At 36.4% G+C, this 22,325-nt stretch overlaps 1 protein-coding gene across 1 annotated transcript in view; it reads right to left on the bottom strand.

Moving 5' to 3' along the window:
* Positions 1-377: 377 nt before the first annotated feature.
* Positions 378-22,325, bottom strand: part of LOC135073971 (forkhead box protein O) — a 127,140-nt gene continuing 105,192 nt past the window's right edge. The window contains exons 3-9 of the mRNA XM_063968243.1: positions 19,012-19,194; positions 18,098-18,198; positions 16,935-17,180; positions 16,024-16,220; positions 15,464-15,651; positions 14,571-15,120; positions 378-4,038 (exon numbers count right to left, since the gene is read on the bottom strand). Coding sequence (XP_063824313.1) covers positions 14,938-15,120; positions 15,464-15,651; positions 16,024-16,220; positions 16,935-17,180; positions 18,098-18,198; positions 19,012-19,194 — 1,098 coding nt within the window. The 3' untranslated portion in view covers positions 378-4,038; positions 14,571-14,937. The remainder of the gene's footprint in view (positions 4,039-14,570; positions 15,121-15,463; positions 15,652-16,023; positions 16,221-16,934; positions 17,181-18,097; positions 18,199-19,011; positions 19,195-22,325) is intronic.

Raw genomic sequence — 22,325 nt, 5'->3', positions numbered from 1 at the left:
GAGTTTTTGTAGAAGACTGCTTTATTCTTTGAAGGCCAGGCGGTCATGGATGTAGAAGGCTTTAATTTGTTCTTTGACGCAATCCAGGCGGGCTATGCTTACGGAGTTTCGTTAGATCTTGGCCTGGGAAAAGGTAAAGTTATTTTCCGTAGTGTTAAAAATTATAGTGTGATGAACACGATGTGTAAGATGCGTTCCTATTCTTAACTTTCTTCTGGATATGAAGACCTATTTTATACGATCGATATATTTTTTCTGATTTGATAAAAGTGAATCTTGGTTTATAAAGATAAGTTTTAATCGTGTGCAGGATAGGTAGGTGAGTCAAAGTTAGAGTAAAATTTGTTTTCTGATCAGGATATCAATAAAACAACCAATTAAATTTTGAAAACAATATCAAATTTAATACATAAATAATATTTATGTACTCCTACATACATGCTTTCGTCTATAATATTTACATTGAAACACATAATTTCTCCTAATTAACTAGGTTTTCACATATTTCGTCATAAAGATAATAAGCAACTGAAAAAATCAACAAATTAATGTAAAGTGTTACGCAGTAAACATAATAATGCAAACATAGAAAAAAATAACATTGTACAAAATAATTTACAAAAAGATATTCTTCTATGGGGCACTCACCCTTCTTATAAATACATAGTTACCAAATTAATAACCATGGACTAATATTAAAATATATTATCTATTAAAATCTAGAGACATCCCATGAGCACGGACCTCTGGGCTGAAAATTCATAATATTACTCAATCATAGTTTTTACCACATTTGACATTACCCCACTCGAACAATATTTTATTGGGGCACAAAGTTAGTTAGAAATCATCCAGGTAAAATTATCTGACTTGGTCATTTTGGAGGCACGGTAGTTTAGGTGTGCCAAGTTGCGATTAAAAGTTATTTTATTTTTAGTTAGACAGTGATAATAATGTTACTTATTTGAATAATTTTAAGTCTTCAATATTTCAGTATTCATTATTGGTTTAATTAATTCCATAATTTGATAGCAATAAGTATCAGAACATCACTGTCACTTAAAATATAATCGAAGTCTACCTGCACGATTTCCAAACAAAGTTCCTCAATCATCAATTGTGCCTCTAGTCGTAGTTTCTGCACTTGACTTAATTATCTAGGAGGGGTTTTACTTGTAATAAAACCCTAACTGACCTCTACTTTGGTATATGAATATAATATAAAATATGAATCGATTAAAATCTCTTTATCTCGAAGCCTTCTATAATTTTGTAAAAAGTAAATCGGCTATCCAATATACTGGGTTTTAAAAGCACAGCAGAAAGTTTTGAATAATAGGTGTTTTTGAGTAACTTTTCACTAAAATTTTCCAGTTTTTCACCTTATAAATAGCCAACTTTACTTCGTAGTATTTAGAAGGCAGAGTGACATCGAGGGAAATAAATTCATTGTTGGATATTGAATGTAGTTGAAAAGCTGATTAAAAGAATGTGACGTTGGAGTCGCCATATGATGGCTTTTTAGTAAGCTACGACCAACTTCTACTCTTCTAATTGACTAAAGCCACGTAGGCAAAACCAGGACTAAAAGCACATTACAATATAAACTTAGCACACTCTCCCAACTAGCATAAGGGCTCGTACTTAATTCGGTCCACACTAATTGACCACATGGACTGACATAAACTATCGTCGCTTCACTTAAATTCAATACAATTCAACAACCAGGAGATATTATATTAACTAACATCCTTATCTATTCATGAGATACCTCCGAAGAGCTCAAACATGCTACAACACTCATATAATACAACTATCGATTTACTTTTCGTTTTTATACATATAGTCGAATAGTTATTGGATTTTTACGTATGTATATTTGGCAAATTGTTTTATAATAATTCCCGTCACCTAGGTAATGGGCCGTTCTAGTACATTCAACACAATCATGACTTTAAGCCAACTCACGATAAAATAAAACTATTTATTAGCTATCTACATATTTATATAATAAAATGTGTGGTTACACCTCGCGTCCTGTGCCATATCGCAAGTATCTAAATGTATATTTTATAATTAGGTACAGAAACATCCTAAGACATTTTCCAAATAAAACTCATTTCTAATTAAAAAGGGAGACTATACGAATCATTCAGCGAAAAACGCAATAAAATTCATTCATCGTGTGAAATTAATTGTACGTATAACTACATAGCTGTAGCTTTAAATGTACAAATTTGAGTTAAATTTTTTGATGAACAAATCTAATAGTAAAACGTCATATAAATTTGTAAAATTACAAAAATCTCACACTCAATGACGCATAACAAAAATCTTACTTATTACTTAATTTTGTACGTAAGAGAACTTTGCATAGAAATAAATAACAAACATTTGCAAGAGATCTAATATTAATAGAAAAGTGAAGCATTTAGATGGAACGCATAATTATGAATTTTGTAATTAAGTATGTCAATTCCTTTTTCTTTACATTGTCATCAAAATATTTTTTGTTTAATATGCTGTTTACAAAATAGTATTTATAGCACCATTATCAGCTGCATATATACGATGTGTAGTATAAAGCAGTGAATAATTGAAAATTGCAAGGGACAAGAAAGCCGAGCGCAATCATATTATGGTGTTTTTAAAATATATAAATGGACGCCAAATGTACAAGAATTGACTTATACGATACACGCACTAAATTGAACACTTATTGGCTAAATCTATCACAAACAGTCCATTGAGGTAATTCATAGAATGAATTTATTTTTGTTAAGTATATTATTAAGGGCTAGCTTTCAACACTGCTTATCTATGAGTAATTCTGCACTTAGTTGACATAAGTATGTAGTAGCTTATTCAAAAAATTAATATCTGGGACTAGAGAACTGACTATACGGGATTTTACTTGTGCGTAGTTTCTTAAGACCAAACTATTGGAAGAAACAACTGGTGTACTTAGTAATATTTTAAATGTAAGCACTATTCTGAATGTCAAAACAAACGTATTCAGTTTATTTTACTTCATTCCAAATGAATTTGGTACTGAGCAAAGATTGTTTTTGGTTACAAAATGGCTTGTGTCTGTGTTAACGTGTAATAACTAAATCTACATAATATTCTATGGCGTACTATTAAAATCGACTTATTCACCCACTTGGCGTACTTATTGTGAGAAAAATAGTCATTCAAATGCATATTGCATGAAAAATATTTTTTATCCATAAAATTTTGTAAATTTGTATCCAGATATTAAAATTTAATTGGCCCACGCAATAAAATACCTAATGCAAAAGTCAGAATTGTAGTTAGGGTACACAGAGGTATGGCAAATATATGAAATTATACTACGAAAGATGGCAATGGTTCCATGAACTGGTAGTTCACAAGCATTCTAGAAATATATTAGCACTAAAACACTTATATATTTCAGGGTCCAAAAGTGTGCGTAATTAAGATTTCCATAAGTTGTTTAGGAAAATAATAATTTAGTTCTAATTGAATAAATGTGTCCTTCACTATTCTGAATGAAATCGTCGACAATCAGTCGATCATGCACCATAATATTATCTGTGTATCTAAAGAAAATGGTACGGTAGTTTTATTATTTTTAGTTTTCGAAAACTAACTCTCACAAAATTCTTAAGATACACAGAGAAAATAGCATAAAATTAGGAGTGAATTCAATTCAATAAGTTTCAGGGGACTGCGAGACGATGGTCATTTTCTGAATTCCTCGACTTCTCTAAATAACATTTTACATTTTAGGTTACTTACATCTATTTTCAACGTCCAAAATATCACTTCATATTCAATCACACTTTTTGATCGTCAATTTTTTCCAATATCAAATGTAACACAAGTATCAGTCTCCACATTAAACTGGTCTTCTTGATTTTGGTTTTTAATTGTGATGTTCGTTGTTTTAGAACGCTGTCTCGATGTTTTGCAGTTGAATTTATTAAAATTCATCTGCGAATTCTGGTAAAATTTTCAACTTCGCGTAATCCAAACTACGCGAGATCGATTGACCTGTAACAAGAAAAAAAACACATTAATTTTGGACGGTGCAGTGTAAGTGTAAGTAAGTTCTTGAGAAACAAAAAAACGCAACTTGGCGTAGCACTACCGTGCCCCCTAGGTTCTAGTTAACGAAAAAAAAACTGAACTGAACCATTAATATAAAATAAATAATTTACTGAAGTTCTCTACACTTATTCTATTTTGTGTGTTCTGAAACATGAAATTATAATTTTTCTTTTCGGATAATGAAGAATGTTCACTAATTTTGTTTTTTAGCTTTCTGTATTCTCTGTTAAAAATAAAAAATACACGTGAAAGAATTATTTCGATACGTCAATTAGTTTCCAAGATATTGAATTTTAAAAGTGCGGGCGGCGGCCGGCCCGCCATTTTATGCGCGTGACGTCATATTACAACGACTGGCTCATATTTGTATGGGTGGAATCTTGCAAACTGAATTAAGACCCACTTCCAGGCAACCGATTAAGCTGAAATTTCGCAAACACATGTGATTTGGATGACCATGCAATATTATGATGACATGGAGCTGATCTGATGATGGAGCTGGAAGGTGGCCATAGGAACTCTATAATAAAACGACTTAAATGCATCGAGTTTGGGCTCGTTCGTTTTGTATTGATGAGTATTTTAATTCTATATAGTAATCGGGGTCTAATGATGGAGCTGGAAGGTAATTCGCAATAAAACGACACAATGACATCAAGTTTGGGTTTGGTTCAATTTTAATTTCTGTGATGGGTCTGGGTGTTAATATGTATAATAAGTTTGTATTTACAAAAAAAAATTATTTAAGTATGTTTATATCCGTTTTCTAGTGAGCGGACGCTGTGAAAGTACGTCACACGGGGTCACGTGACCGTCGGCGGGACTCAATATTTAAGCGAACTTTGAATGCCTATAAAATCATAACTACTGGGTATTTTTGAATGAAATAAAAACTAATGTATTTGTAAATGTAAAAGCTTAACTGTAACATAGGTTTCAAGTGATTTTGCATACCTAGTAACATTCTCAATTGACTAGAGTCGAGCTTGTGTTAAAAGTTTTATGAAACTTGTATCGAAATAATTTGGGCACTTTGTAGCTCCTTTCCAACCTGCTACCATGCCTGAAAGTTCTGAAACGTATGTTGAAAATCATTATTTTTTCATTCATCTCATTATCTAAAGCCTTAATTAATGGACTTTATCAAAAATTAATATTAATTTTCTTTGCATCAACTTTTTTATTAATTCCATTCAACCCTATTAAATAAAGCGCTATAAAAGCGGCAGACAGCATAGTAATCTCAATGTAATTTTCACGCAGTCTGAATGTGGATTATCAGCGTTTTCCTCCGGGCAGAGTTTGTGCTGAGTTGGTGGAGTGTAAATCGTAACCTGCCCGCCGTAGCGTCGCCAAGTCTGCGGCGCCCGCCCCGCGCCCTCCAGGTGACGACCCGGTAGGGGGAGGAGGGTGTCGATATCGATAGGGTTAAAGTTAGAGTTAATAGGGTCACAGATTTTGAATATGTCTCTTTAACGCTTGGAAACCGAGTAGTTTGTATTTTGAAATCAGTTTAATTGTGTATGTAGATTAAAGTAGGATAGATACAATTTCAAAAATGAAGTAGGATAAGTACAATTTCAAAATAAATGCTATGGCATTTTGAAATTAAGCTTATGAGCTTAGATTTTAAGTTAGGTAGGTACCTTTTGAGGCAATGCATATCAACAACACCTAATAATTTTTTCCTAAAAACAATGTCAAGTAGTACCTACGATATTTTGCCAAATTAATGCCGTGACTTGGTAATTTTTCCGTCACGTTTGTAACAAGAAAGGTAACTTGGTAGGTATTCTGAATTGCATTTTTTAGAATCTGGGACTTTTTAAGATTACTCGTGACGCGTTTATCTGTGTATCAAAAATAATGTAATGCACTCTGTGATAGGGATAGGTTATTTTCTTTTCCTGAAATCTGATACACGTGAGTAGGTACTTATTGGCGAGATAATGTGGAGATAACTTCAATTTTTTTTGTAATTTATAAAAGTTGGTAACATTGGCGGCTTCCTTAGCTTCACCTTGTCAATAGATCAGCGTTAAGCCTTTTCCTACGCCAACAATTATCGACATCACCGCGCCCCGCCCTACCAAACCACGATAAATCTGTCGCATATTCAGCGATGTAACGGACTTTCTCTGCGTGACTCATTGCCCAGAATAAAGTCTCTCGCTCTTAATACGACGTAGATAATTGGCATACTTATACCGAAATAAGACGGGTGAAGCAGGCTTATGTGAATAAATACAGTGGATTAACAACCAGCTGAGTTACAGCCGTGTGAAGGACCCCGCTAGAGTTATTCGAGGGTCAATCAAAGATGGCCGATGCTAGAACATGCTGACAGACCTTTGCTTTATCAAGATTGCCTGACGAAACTACGGTTTGAAACGAAAACTACTACATTTTGCTTGCACTTGGTGAATTAGACGAGACGTATTCGTATATTTAACAATTTAGTTTTATCGTTGATCAAAGTTAGAGCACTTTTTCTGTCAAAGAAATTTATTTTAAGCTTTTACGTTTTATCAGATTTTTATCTAACATACAGATTCCGAGCAGTAACTTTAGCTACATTGTCTCTTGTAACTTTTTATTTAGATAGGTATATGTACAGTTTGATCTAACTTTAATATAGGTAATTATTGTAGATTTACCATACAAATACAGTCTCGTCATAAATTATTGAAATAACTTCTCACTCTAGTCGCTTTGGTATCTCTTTACAGAGATAAACTCGCCTCTACACAAGACAAAATAGTAGAGCATGATGGAATTCATGAATTAAACTCAAAAATTTCAACTACCTACCAATATAATAGTCGATAGTTTATTTTAAAGGTCATTCATTGTGTTACAAATGAAAATAGTGTTCTATTTCTATCACTGTGTTTCATTCATTAAAATACTTCATGAAATTGGCCCTTAATTGAAACTATTGGATGTGCCAATTAAAAACCGATCTTATCAATTGCTTTGTTTATCAAAGAAGTCAATACCACCATGAATGGAACTATACCTGCCTAGTTTTATACCGTAACAAAAAACAAGTATTTTTAACTTTGTTTTCAAGACAAATTTTCTGTTTCGTCTTTTTTATGTACCTCTTGTTACAACTCTGGTGTCAAAATTAATACTTTACAATGACGTAAATGTAATACTTAGTAATGAAATTATTCAATGGAAATCTTGTCACACAATACGAAAAATCGCGTCACAATACAATACCACGGCACAGCCTCAATAAAAACTAGAAGCGGCAAATAAATTAAAATGCGGTCGCGAACCGTGACAATCGGCTTTCCTAGCACTTAAAGCCACATCTCGGAGTGTTACAAATCTCGACCGATCGCTATAAAGGAAGTGTGCCCTAAATAACTGAGGTCGGAGAGTCCCCCGTATGAATAAATTTGCGAAACGCCCCGGAATCACTCGATAACCAGCAACGCCTATGCTTTATAACCCGTGACATCCGAGGCTGAATTTATAGTTCACTGTCTTGTCGGGTCGAAAAAATTGGAAAAGTTGCGAGGACGGGGCGGACATGTTAATTTGGACCTTGTATTTATTTTTTTTGCGCGCATTTACATTTTCATTTTTAGTGTGAGGGGAAATTCGGTTTGCGAGGATTAAATAGTAAGCTTTACTTGCTTTTTCCGAAAAACTATTACCGTATAGATAGGGTTTATTGCAAGAATGTTATAGAATGAAATATTTTATTTTATCATCTTATTTATGTAGAGCTTACTTTAGAGCTCTTTAAATCCAATTAGTTTACGATTAACTGGAAAATAAGACTTTGTGCCATGGATGGTAGGGGACCGTGTGAATGAGAGAGATAATTTATGTATATGCAGAGATTATTTGTATTGTGCATACCGGCACAACTTTGTTTGTGAATTGGGGGTTTAAAGTTACTCGAAAAACTAGTGATTTGGAAGGATTTTGCTGAAAAGGTTTCGGCGCAGTGTTACGTTACTAAATTGACAAAATAAATTTAGATGAAATATACTTTTCCATAAATTATCTTCGTTATTTAGGTACCTATTTATTGTTATGTCAAATCAACCAACTGAACCATTTTATTGCTGCATGCTGGATGCGTTCAGCGTAGGACCGGTCTTTATGGAAATCCTTGCCTTTGTCTAGCAGTGGACGTCATTTGGCTGAAACGAACGAACCATTTCGTGCATGTCCTCACGGCGAGTACTCGTAGTTTCGTAGCAAATTCAATAGGATTAGTATCAAGCAGACTTTTGTAATGCCTCATCTCCTCAAGGTATTTACACTTAACAGTTACTAAACGTACACACTGTTTTTAAAAAGGTGGTTATGAAAAATGAATACTGTAGGAACTAAGGGTATCACTTTTCCTGCAACTGTCTATGAAATCGTACATCTAGGTAAAAAGTAGTACAAACCAATATACTTCATTTTAGAGGAACAGCAACTTACGTAGTTTTCGACGCAGACTCCGATCGCCATAACTTGATTTTCGAATTATTTTGTTTCAAAAATCGCCATAGCTCGTGTTTTGAATATTTTGAGTTGTGCTACCATTTATCTAGGGGTGCAAAATATAAGACAATTTAGCAAGTTTCGTAGTTTTTGACGCAGACTCCGATAATCGCCATAACCCGATTTTGGAGTATTTTGAGTTGTGCTACCTTTTATCTAGGGGTGTGATATAAAAGACAATTTAACAATAAAGTGTTATTGTATAATATCTGCGACCGCGGCGCGGGGTGCGGGGAGCACCTGTTGCTTCAAGGCGGGGCGGCGACGCCCAACGCCCCGCCACGTGGTAACTTATCTTTTGAAACTTTGTAAGCCTTAGGCGGTTGTTGAGGAAAGTGACTTAGCAAGTTTGAGGGCGCAGCCTAAGGTTTTGTTGATACGAGCCTTTGCTGTTTCAAAAGCTTTCCTTGCTAACGCAAACCTTCTTTTTTTACTTTGTTGATATTGATTGATTAGTTATCTCTTACTATTTTTTTCTTTTTGGAAAACATGTAAACCGGTCATATTTTTAACTTTTATACAAGGGCGATACTACTTTTCAATAACTGTTGCTATTATATTGGTAAATCATTGAACAAAAAAAATTTTTTTTTTACCCAATGGCACTAAAGAAAACAAGAATGATTTGTAAAACTCAGTCATTATAACAAGTAGGTACAGTCAGACAAACAATAAAACATATTTTTTTCAGCTTCTGTTCAGCGACTTGGCCCACTTTTAGCTTGGTCCACGGGCCAACTCTCTGAATTGAATTTTTAATATTTTTTCTTTCTTTCTCCAAAAAGCAGTTGGATCAAAAGTGCAGTATCCAAATCAGAAGATCTTTCGCCCTTACAACTTTCAAATCCTATCTCCCCGACCTCTTAACAGGCCTAATTTGTTCCCGTTGTTGTGTTAGGGCTGTCATTACCACTAAATCTAGGCAAGACTGCACTTTACTGAGAAAGAACTGCGACATTAAAATGATTTTTGGGAAATACAACCCAAAAAGTTAAGTATTAAAAAATATTCAAGTAGATGACTATTTTAAAAGAGTGTACGTTCAATTTCATTATAAATCTAAAATAGTAGAAGACATATTCTGATATTATTTGGAATTTTCAGTAAGTGTAATTGAAAGAAGACTGACTTGAAATATTTTTGTGAAAATGTTTATTTACTTTTATTTTATTTTAATATTTGCTTCTACTAGCTATATTAAAATCGTTAGTAAAATATTCCTCTATGCATTATTTTTTAAAGAAAAACATCGTTTTGTAAGGACACAAAAATCAGTTCAATTCTCCACCAAAATTATCAGTCGACTGGTTCAGTCATACTTATGCTAACCACAAGGGGCAGCCCTACCGATAATCCACGTTTGGGGTCCCGCAATAAAATCATAAAATCGTTAGCAGTGCGGGCGCGCGCGGCCCGACATTAACACGTAATCCAATTTGGGTGGCCGCCGCGAAGAATGTTAAACCGCCACCAAAAAACGGTTTTAGCTAACGTTGCGAATTTTTTTTTCGATTTTTAGAACTCTACTGTATTACATGCACAGAACCTTAAGTGGGTTTAAAATGAATATGGTATATTGCATTTTATGTTTAAGGTATGTAAAAGTAATCGTAGTCTAAAGCATTTTTTTCCCAAAAAGCTACTCACTTATTTTGAAGCAAATAAAAATAATAGATTATTTTATAAAAATATATTAGTGTTTTTTAAATACAAAACAGTATGAAAAGATAATTATCAAGTTTCAGTTACGAAAGTTTTTAAGTCCTTGTGGGTGTGGGTGGGTATTACCGTACAAAAGATTATTATGTATTTCAGATAACTTTTAAGTAATTATTTGGATGTTATTAAACACAACCTAGATTTATCATTTTGGTGGTAGAAATTACTTATGTATTTAACTATTTACCTAATAGGCATAAAAACTTAAAGGGTCTTTGGGATATTTGAAATATTTTTGAAGGAAAATAAACGTAAACTGGCTTGAAATATAAATATTAAAACCTAATTACAGACAAAAGCTAGCTCAGAAAAATCTTAAATAACCATTCCAAATTGATTTACGTTCACGTCAATTTTCCACCATTAACATAGTGACGCGAAAGTGTGTAAATGAGACAGCGGAACGTGATAAAAATATCGGCTCCGGGGAATAAGTCACGTAAGGGCCAAGTTGACATCCCTAACTATGTTGGCCTCATTTAAATAACCGATCAAACTCAATCTCGGGCTCTCGCTCGTGCAACAAATAAGTGGCGGGAGCGGGCGCGGCAGCGGGTTGCTAGACAGTTATAAGTACAGTGTGCTTACCATGAGTTTACATTAGGTGTGCTCGCTAGCGAGTACGTCAAAAATCTATGAAGATTTTTTTTTTGAAAGTAGCCGCTATGGGCGCTGTACAATATGTCATACATTTAATGTCATTTTTTTACGCAGTCAAAGTTCAGAGCTAAACACGGTGGTATCTTATGTTATTGTAATAGGTGTCGTTTTGCAACAAAATGTTGGCTGATGTGCCGTTGACTGAACCTATTTTAGCTGCCATTTACACTACCCAGTACCCCACTACGCATGGTGGATGCGTGCAATATGCAAAGTTAAAAACACAAAATCATAAACAAAAAAAAAACTATTAAAAAATGTATCCTGCTCATCATCATCATCATCATTTTAGCCATAGGACGTCCACTGCTGAACATAGGCCTCCTCCAATGATTTCCATGTTGATCGATTGATAGCGGCCTGCGTCCAGCGCCTTCCTGCTACCTCAATAAATTTTAGCGTCCAACTTACAACATCTACACAATCATTCTGGCTACAATTGTTTTAGAGGTTCTGCTAAATCTTTATGTATACAAAACCTTCGTTTTCCACAGAGGCCTGTCGAAGGGCACGCACATTAAAAAAGCCGTCAAATTATGTTTTTTAAACGAATATTTTTGACATGGGCCTTGTTTCTGAACTGTGATTTTGAGCTTGAGTGTGCTCATTTACTTAAGTATGTTTTAAAAGTTACAATTGACGACATATCAAAGGAACCAAACTAATACTAGCAAGACGCTCTTGGCACACTCGCTACCGCTCATACAATCATTGTTAAAACTCAATCTGTCAAACAATAACTGTTGGACAAGCTACAAGTTGGATATGCCGCGCTCATCCGCCGACTTATATTGGCTGCGAAAATTGAGACACAACTTTTAATGGTATTTGAATTTTTTCATGGGGTTAGAAGTTATTGGATTGCCTTATTAGGTTTCGATGAAACAAAATAAGTAGAACTGATAGTCTCTGCATAATTATTATAGAGACTAGAAATTAACAATACAAGTAAAGTTAAGCAAGCAATTTTTCTTATAAAATCTTTAATGTTGAAGATGGTAATGAAGATAATTCGTTTGTAACACGCAGTTTTAAAGATTTAACAATTGGAGGCATTTAAACAAAGAATCAAAGAACATTTTAAATCTAAAATAATTCCGCCTACGAAGATTCGGGAAGAGCTAATATTCATAATAATATTGACACAAAATATACATATTAAAAATGCATTGTAACTTTTCAAAGCGAATTTATAAATCGTCCGTCAAGGCGGCAAATATTTTAAGTACATATCTCTAAGGCTACAGAACGAGGAAGTAAAAAGAGCAAAGGAGCTTTTTATTAAGCATTCGGAGGGGGCGAATATAATGAATAAATTCCGCGTAAGGGCCCCTCGTAACGCAATTGAAAACTTTTAACAAGTGCCGACAAATCGTGTGTTAAGGTGGCTCGCACCTAATTATGGTGGCGCCAAGCGGAATACGAAATCAGTTAGGAAATTTTAAGACTCTCCGGGAGCCCTTATGAAAATCAGCTTGTTAATAAAATCTTCGTGTTGACCGATGACTTAACGACCGAATTTATTCAACAAAATTTTGCTCTTATAAATTCAAGTTACAAAATTAAATATTATTTTTGGATGTCTTATTTTTTATTTGTCAATGTTCCGGTGCCGCTAATTAGGTAAATCCATTAACAGCAATTACACAATCTATAAATACCTACTTAATCCATTAAGAAAAAGGAAAATAAAACCCTTTCCGCGAACTGAAAAAGTGTTATTAGCTGATCAACTGCGAGGTTTCCACGTGCCTGCTAAACAAGGGCGAATTAAGGAAATATCGCATTCCGTTAAAATATTTGATAAACGAGCGTCCTGGCCATTAACTTTTAGTTTACTATTAAAAATTCGGTTTCAGCTCACCGTCCGCGTCTGCCGAAGACGTATTCATTCTTTTGTAACCCTAAAAAACAAGTCATTAGAGGGTGTTTAATCTAGCGTTGTGCTCGGACGATTTTTTCGTGGCGTTTCTTTATTCGGGAGCTAGCTCTCGCGGGTACCGTTAACGCTAAAATGATATGATTAATTACTGGAACCGGTCGCCCTCATTAGTGAGCAAATAGGATCGTTCATTGGTGAAATTGAATCAGGAGCTCCGGCGAACCGCGCGATCGGAGTCTAATCATAATTATTATTCATGCCAGCCAAGTGGTTTCCATGGACTTTTTTGAACTAAAGCATTTGTTTTTTGACAAATACTTAGCTGCATTCAATTTTCAGCAAAATTGCTGAGTTATTCCAGTTTTATATTACGAGACATCACTTCTAGTCGTGATTAAGTATTAAAATAAACTTTATATCTGGAAAAGTCTGTATAAAAAACCTATTATGCAGAACTCACTGTTTAGTACATAGGTAAGCTAGTACCTAGTCGTCAAACTAAAAGATATGAATCTAGGTATTTTGATAAATACTAATTTTAAATAGCAACATTATTTATTTCTGCCCATAACTAATACTAGAAGTAACTATCAAGTGGTTTGCAAAAGTCTTAACGTGTTTTCTGTCCTTCGCCAAAATATTTTAGGAAAGATTTTTATAGGACTTGACACTATCACTACTACCATAGTTTACGATGTAATTCGAGCCTCGATACAAACCACGGAACATTGCAAAAAAGCGTAAGACGCCAACAAATTATTCATAGGCTAATATAATTTGCAAAAAAACACTATTGGACGAGGGATCACCTTAGGCTTTCACATAAAAAAGAGAGCATCACGTCTCATAATCCACGTACAAAGAAACATAAACATGAGTGACGTACTTATCTTTTGTAATACCTAATGTCGTAAAGCCGAATGGAGGAAATTCGCAGCTTCGGATTTTTGTAGGTCGCGACAAAACCGGTGTATTTTTTTTACTCATTTGGATGAAACTTCTTTAGTGTCTATAAAAAGGATAACGTCTATTGTTGTTACACTTCTATATTCTTATTCAATTTTAGCTTTTTTCAAGTTTCTCTGAATTCAGTCGCATAATTTACCTTATTCATGAACTTCTTTTTATACAAGAAAATTAAATTTCTTTGGAATCGCAAAAAGGTTGCGGCATCAATAACAAGGAGTCAAAAATTTCCAGAAACCAATTGGAGCTGAACCCGTAAGTATCGACTGGGTTTTCACCTACAAAAGTTTTCCGTCAATTCCCCTAAATACCGGCGAATGAGGTCAGATTGCCGTTCACAGCTCTGCGAAACAACGGAGTTATAGTTTTGTTGTACGCGATACAGACCAACTTATCGGACGCTACAGAAAACTTCCACAGATTATCGCTGATACCCACCGATTTATTGCCGGCCAGTATTGTTAACCGCCCGCTAATATTTCACCGGCTTTGTTCATATTTTTAAGTTTGACCAAACGGTTCCTTTAAGTCTCATCCACAACTTCGGAAAGCGCGTCTTTTGATATTGGATTTTCCTTTTCTGTTTATTGGATCTGGACAGTTCAAAGTTTCGCTCCTTTGAATTATTTCTTCAAGAACATGAAATATTACGTAGCGTAAGAACTCTTTGTGATCTATGAAAGTTATACTTAGTTAGTTGTAAGTTTGTGAAAAGTTAAATAATACCAACCTTATATTTCAACCGCAGTGTGCCACACAGGAATGTCCCCGCGCCCCCCAGGTCCAAATTATTCAGATTACAATACCCTATCTATATCACAAGCTTCCACCTAGCTTAGCACTAAAGCCCTACTCTAACACAATTGACACTTCAACAACGATCGGTAACGGTCCACTTAAGTTAACGCTAAATAAAAATCTAACATTAGTTAACATGATAAAATGAACAAAAATCTCGACTACGATGCCACAGTAACAAAAAAAACTCAAACAGTAATGTCCGTTCGCGTCATATTTACAATAGGAAAGAACGTCGTTTAGGACGTGGTACAGAAGAACCTGTAGTAGGTAACTAGTCCGATTGTTGGGGGGTTGCTTCAGTGGACCCAGGAGGGGGCGACAGAGTAGGGGGTTCGGGGGGCGCCCCCTCCCGAGAGCGTGGTGGGGACAGGGGGCGCGGGCGCAGCGAACTGGCTCTCGGCTTCCGCGGCCATCGCAGAATGTTGCTGGGGGAAGTTGAAGTCCAGGGTCCCGTCCATGCTGAGCTCATGCTTTATGACCTGTGGGAAGAGATACCTACTGTTTCACAAGTGCCAACATCAGATTCTGTCTTCTAAGCTCTAAGTGCAAAAGTCTTCTACATCTGCAATAACAAAAATATTTATGTAGATAAAGCCGTCAGTAACAAGAACGAAAAAGATTTCATCCTCCTACTGCACCGACTGAATTGCTATTCTTCTGTTTGTGAGAACAGTAGACTATGAATGTTCATCACAAGACCGAATAATAGTAGGGCATGATATATTTGGGACGTTTTTTTAAGCGTCTTCAAAACTACTGACAAGTTGACTAACAGAAGATCTAGACGTTTGCGAATATTCTTCTATGATTCTCTATTCTTACCTCATCAACATTGCAGTCGAAGCCGTGCTCCAGCGCCTCAATGTTCAGGTCCTCCGCCAGGCCCGTGTTGAGGGCTCCCATGATCTGCCCCATCACCGTCGTGGGGCCCATAGCTCCTGTCTGCACCATCAGACCGCCGTTCAACAGCGCTGCGTCTGATGTCGTCACCATTTGCGTCTGGCTGTTCTCTGGATAAAAACAATCAAAACATAGTCACAAAGTTGCAATATTTTTTGAATTTCCTGTTGATTTAATTGCTAATAAGGTTTTATTTACAAGGGCTTCATCATCATCATTATCAGCAGGCGATTTGACGACCATTTCTAATTCACTAGATGCAAAAAAGAATTTGGGAATCACTCCTCACGCTGACCAGACGAGTTGGGAAGATCTTATATTCGCACTCGTAGATGGATTTATTAATGAGTAAGTGTAAGTAACTACTGTGAGCAGAGGCGAAATGGGTTGTCCCATAGTTTGTCACGTTACATACTAGTAATATCATTATACTTAAGAGACACATAAGAATAGAGTTATAAAGACAAATTTCAATGTCTTACCAGTCTGCATGATATCAGCAGGGTCAGCAGGCGGCGGTGGCCTGACGAAGTGGTCAAGGGCATGTTGGTGAGGATGTGTAGGATGCGCCGGGTGAGCCGGATGAGCTGGATGAGCGTACAGAGGATGCCTCGGACACGCTCCGTAAGCGTACCGGTAGTTGCCGCCGGAGGATGAAGATGACGTCGTTGGGACGTACCTGTGTGATCCAACTTTTATGTTACCTACTATACACAATACCCTGTTGATCTTATGGTGAATGCTGTTACAGTAAATGTTTATCTCATCATGGAAAGAAAGTAACTTTTTCCCACAGGGTGATTATCGTGTATCACTTGTATATTTCAGAATCGAAAAGATTTCCGATAATGTTCTTAATAAAATTCTGGGATAGGTAGGGTATGATTTAAGTTTAAATCTAACAATAAAATTGGATAACTTTGTGATCTAGAGATTAAAAGCCTATTTTATTTCAAACCTTACTTCAGATTTGAAACTATTATACAATAAAAATAATTTAGGTCCCAAGAATTCTCGGAACTCGTTGTGGAAATGCTAATCAGTTTTTGTGTTGGTCTCCAATTTTATTTAATTGCTCCATTGTTCCTAATTTTTTGTAGTTACTTTAAACTTATGTGGTAGTAACTGGCAATTATAAAAAAAAACTTGTTTGATTGAGGTTGATTTGCCAGACCTTTGTTGAACTTAACACTTCGTGCATGAATGCACCTTTGCATCCTTTTCTGTTAAACAAAACATATAAATCAAGTTTGCAGTAACAATTCTAAGGAAGCGAAGCATCTAGGACTAGGCGACTATTACTTCACGAACGAAGCGGTAAGCAGCACAATACTGCCTAATCTTTGAACCGGGTAAGACTGCGGGTCAGATCCTAGTTGAAAGCGTTACTCACGTGTTTAGGAATGGATCAGCCCCTTGCAGCTTCATGGAGTCAGCTAGCGAGCCAGCCAGTTGCTCCTCTTGCACGTAGTCGACTTGGGAGAAATCGCTACTCGGCGTGAAGTCGCCCGCTGTCGTGTACTCTGAGGCCCAGTCAGGCTCCGTCGCGATCATCGAGGGGATCGGCGACAGGCGCCCGCAGGAGGACGCGTTGGACGGCGCCCTCTGGCGGAAGTCCGGCGACAACTGGAAACTGTTGCTACGCGCAAGCGAACAAGCGTCAACATAATAGACCTCAAACATCAACCAAATCATGTGCTCGATACCTCTCGATCACAAAATAAAGTCGATATTCAAAGGGCAAATAATCAAAATTGATAGCCGAAAGAAAACTTAAAGCTAGTTCATCTAATAGGATCTCTCTAGACAGTATAACACGGAGTGTAATGGGGAACATGCAAATCTAATGTCTATTTAGAGGCCCGCTAACATAATATATAAAGTATGCTAAATGAAGCGATCACCATAACGGGTTCAATGGTCAGCGCAGAAATATTTTTATTGCTACAAACAATGACAAAAATGCTCTGTAAGAAATGTGCTGTCGGCACGCTCCTCCGGCCTCGAGGACGACTGTCCAAAATAAAAGTTATGCCCGCAATCCCGATGGATATTCGGCAATAAAAATGTTAAATATCGCCGAAATGACGAGATTCAGCGTCCACATAACTCATCATCTAATGGTTGTGAATGATTTAAAACCTTTTATCATAAAGTAGCAGTGTTGCAATAACTCAATTTTATTAGTCTGGTCAACGCCGCTTTATGCCGATAGTTTTATTATAGCGGGTGTATCATCCACCTCACTTTGTTTCTAGTACTCGTAAAATTTCAATATTCCCAAGAAGCCGTATTTAAAATGTATTGGGAATTTTCGCGGTTTTGGCAAAACTCACTATTGTATTACCCGCATAGGTAAGTTATTATGCCTTTAAAGTCGAATTAGTATCGCTATTCGCTACATCCGTTCGGGTTGACATTGTTGGCGTGGTGCCACAGTTCTTTTAAATTTTCTTGCATCTGTGGCTATAATCTGACCGTGGAACTATTCTGGTATGACTCTAATAATCTAAACTATGCTAAGCTTAGTACTCCAGCAAACAAAGTGATAGTTACCTGTGCAAAGGTGATTCTGGGAACATATCTAGGCTTTCTGAAACTGAACTGCTGGGACTTGGAGTCGCGTCAGCTGTTACACCATTCCTCAACGCCTCAGCCTGTAAAAAAGTATGGTTTTAAAAATAGATATTTCTGAAACCTTCATAAGTAAAACATGTTTTGCATGCAGTTGCACTTTGAACTTATTTTCAATTATCGTCCGACTCCCACGAGATGCAAATAATTTTAAAATAAATGACATTGTTTCCACTAAAATAGAAAACAACTACTACTTAAATCTATGCTGCTTGCGTCATAGTGTGGGTCTAACATACGCGTGCATGCATTGATGCACGAATTCGCTTTACGATTGTTTTAGTGCCATGTTCCGAATTACACATAGTAAACATTGACCACATCATCAAAAGTTTTAGCAGACATGACTACTATGAGTCCGATATTATTTATCGAATACCAAAGACTCTACGGATCTTTTCCGGAATATTCACATTCGACTTTACTTTAATTTAGGAGTGCCGACCACTTACTTATCACTCCTAAATTTCTAATGATTTTTTTTTAAATCTAGGAGCAGACATATTATGAACGGTTTAGGCACACTGTGGTTTAGGTCTCGAAGCTAAGCAGTCAGATACAGCCTAGAACCACAACTAGAACCTCAATGTAAACTCTAAATAACGACTCGTATGGGACTGAGAGAGTAGTTAGATAAAGAGACACAGTAGAGCGAATGAAAACAAGATAAACCAACTAAAGTCAAAAATTTTCGCCGTTTTAAGGAGTTTGGCGACAAGTTGATTATAAAGAGCCCAAGAGATTCCTAGTTGTGGATAAAAAAAAAAGAGTATACTTTGTATTTTCATTTTTAAGAGTACTAGGTACTATGTGTTAAGAGTATCCTATATCCTTACCTTCTTCTTAACCCTCCCTCTTCTCTTTTCAAACTTCGACGTCTCCATGGACGCAGCCCGCCTTCTAACCGACTTCCCGGGCTTGGCGTCAGGGTTGATCATCCACCACGACGACTTCCCCGTGCCCTCGTTCTGGACCCGCATGAAGCGATTGTGCAGCGACAGGTTATGCCGGATCGAGTTCTGGAAAGATGGACACTCGTTAAAATCTCAAAAAGTGTAGGAACATTGATGATTTAAGAAATATCCAGCTGATAATCATCTTAGTTAGTACTGAAATTCGTATAAACACAAAAACACGTCCCTATAGCAAAATCAAAGAGCATATTAAATCTAACAGGATGATTTACTCAAATTTACCTAGTTAAAATGCCACGTATTTATGTAGGGCATGAAGATACCGTCATTTTATATTTAGTTTTGGCGGTAAATGCTCTCATGACTTGCCTATTTTCAGCTTGCGTAGTTTTTATATTTCCACCAACGAGGATAGTAAACGTGTGGTAAATGGTTTCACGGTTGTTGCCGCCATGAATCGCGACTACAAAGTGGTCTGAGGTGAAGTTAAAAATAGTTGGTCATAAACTGCAAAGGACGCATCCGGGCGTTCCCGCTCCTGACCACAAAAAATCTATTTTAATTCCGTCTACTGTGCAAAGTTAGTGCAATAACGTGTCCTATCTCACACCGGCAATAAAATCTCACAACTTTTTCCGTCGAAGGAATAACAGCGACCACAGACACGAATGAAGTTTAGCAATAAAGGAGTCCATAAATAATTTCTGCGTGCCCACCGACTAACGCCACTTACGTTACGTACGTCATGTAAATATGTGGCGCTTGGGTATTTGGAATGAAAGCCAAATATGCCGTCTATTCACTACATCTCAGGAGAGATCTTTTTGTAATATACCTTCGAGAATTTCAGTTCAGCTTTAGTTTCAATATTGATTGCTATCGTTTCATTAATTAGCTCATGCCTGACTTTGGAAATTATGCAACCAAATCAAGTCAACCAAAATACATAATTGAGTCACTCAAATTACCACATTAGGTCGACGCGGACTTTACAGATTTTTATTGCATTCATTGATAATTTCATTTTATCGGGGATGGAAAGAACAGTCGAAAAACGTCGCTTATCATCTGGCCAATTAAGTTTATGTATTACACAACAATTGGGCCTGTTCATAAATCGCGTGAATGTGGACGACTCCTCGATTTATCAAGCGTGAAAACACACGCAACAAATGGGCCGTCGACGCTTTGATGGATTTGTCGCCAGTAGCCCTTACCACGGGTTGACTGGACTGACAAATGCAGACAGCGAGGACAGTGATTCAATACATCGGCTCCATCTACTGATTTTAGCTACCCAAAGAAGATGGAGGTAAGTCGAAATCATGTTCTAGATTGAGCTTGTCTGACACACCATTTTTTAATAACTCAAAAGTAGTCTTGGATAAAGTATCTATGCTGAGACTGAGGAAGATTTGATAGATTTGCCGACAGCAGCCCTTACCATGGATGGGTCGACCGAACTGGAAAATGTAGAAGAGCGGGAGTGATTTCATATAACGGCTCTGCCTATCTAATTTATGCTACCCAGAGTGCATAGAGATGAGCAGGGTATAAAAAGTCAGTAACTAATTCTCAGAACTGAGATAGATATCTTGGTAATAACCAACATTACATAGATCAATGAAAAGACAAAGATGGCAATGCTTCAAAGGTAACAAGAAGAATAAAATGAAAAACATTCTGCTTAAGCGAAAAGAGTGCGTGAAAACATGATAGCGCCCGCGAAGAATTTACAATGTTATTATATCACTGTAGGCACCACAGACAAATGACAACTTTTACGATGGAGAGTAATTGTCCCTATCTATAGCCGCCAGGTTTATTTCATGAAGATTCCGAATCCCATCCAGATTTAGTGTGCTCCTGGATTTATGACCATGACATTAATATTTATTTCTGAATTTCGGCATGGCATAATTTCTCGAGTAATTTATCGTTGGTATACCAAGATAGCGGCATAGTTTGCTGACGTTCAGTAAAGGCTAATCGAATTTTCTGCTCATGTAACGTCACGTACAACCTGCGTTGAATTCGCGTGATTTACAAGTTTTTTTCAGGACGCTATATTATGGTTTCTACGGTCGTATTTCTCTGCGCATCAGTGAAGATTGAGCGGGTACTGAAAGCCATACCTTTTGTGGATACAACAGGACATATAATCTTGGGGGATGTGCCTCATTTTATTTTATGTATACTGGTGCCGAGTGTGTCATTCTGTATGACGTATGGATATATTTCCTGGAAGCATACTTTGTAGACAGATAAATTCCTATTTATAATTCTCCTGAATATACCGTTTCAAATACAATGCTTATTGAATCTGCTATCATCAATAGTTGGCATTTTATGTAAGACAAAATGGAGGAAAAATATTTAAATTGAAATAATCTTCGGCTTAATATAATACATATTCAAATTTAGAGCATATTATTATTGTAAATTGACAAGGAAATCAAATCATTGCCATTTGACTAGCCTGTTTTGCAAATGTCAAAATGTATTTCCGCGCTTCCAGTAAAGTCTAAGCTCTGTGGGTAGCCGAGTCCCGTTTTCGTACTTAGAATTTTGTCTACGGCAAGAACCTTGGCGCCAGCGCGACCCTTATGGGGAGAATTAACCGTCTACCGTCGCACTCCCCTAAATGCTCCAGCGACTTAAATTTCGAATTCCCGTTGTTATAAACCGTTACGCAATCGAACCAATGGCTTATGATTTTCTTTATGACTGACGCTTGTTTTCTGACGCCATTAAAATGATCAAATATTTTTAGAGAAGCCTATTTTTTACATCTTTACGATCTTATTCATTATACAATAGCTTATTCTGGAGTAACGTTAAGAGATCAACGGTATCCAAAGGCTAATATAATAAACATGCTGTCCATTGAAATTCAAATTAAATTGATACCTACCTGAGCTATTGGACACATTAAATTTTCTTCACGATACGTAGAACTGACAACGACTACCGAAGGTTTGTTGCATTATTCAGAACATTATATTATCTTAGTTTGACACACTGAGTGTCCAATGAAGGTCTCTCTGAATTCATTGTTATACTCTACAGAGGGTTGCAATCTGAGAAGGGCGTTTAATGCGCTTACAACCAATTAATTTTAATGTGATTCTTAGAATTTAGAAAAGCGACAGATTAGATTAAAATAATTAAAATAGATTTTGATGCACATTACAAACCCAACCAACAAGATTTAGAAATAGACATGCAGTTTACAA

This window comes from Ostrinia nubilalis, chromosome 8 (genome assembly GCF_963855985.1).
Source record: "Ostrinia nubilalis chromosome 8, ilOstNubi1.1, whole genome shotgun sequence".
In the NCBI taxonomy this organism is placed as follows: Eukaryota; Metazoa; Arthropoda; class Insecta; order Lepidoptera; family Crambidae; genus Ostrinia; species Ostrinia nubilalis.
Note: the sequence above shows the minus strand (reverse complement) of the source record. Positions and strands in the feature narration are given on the sequence as shown.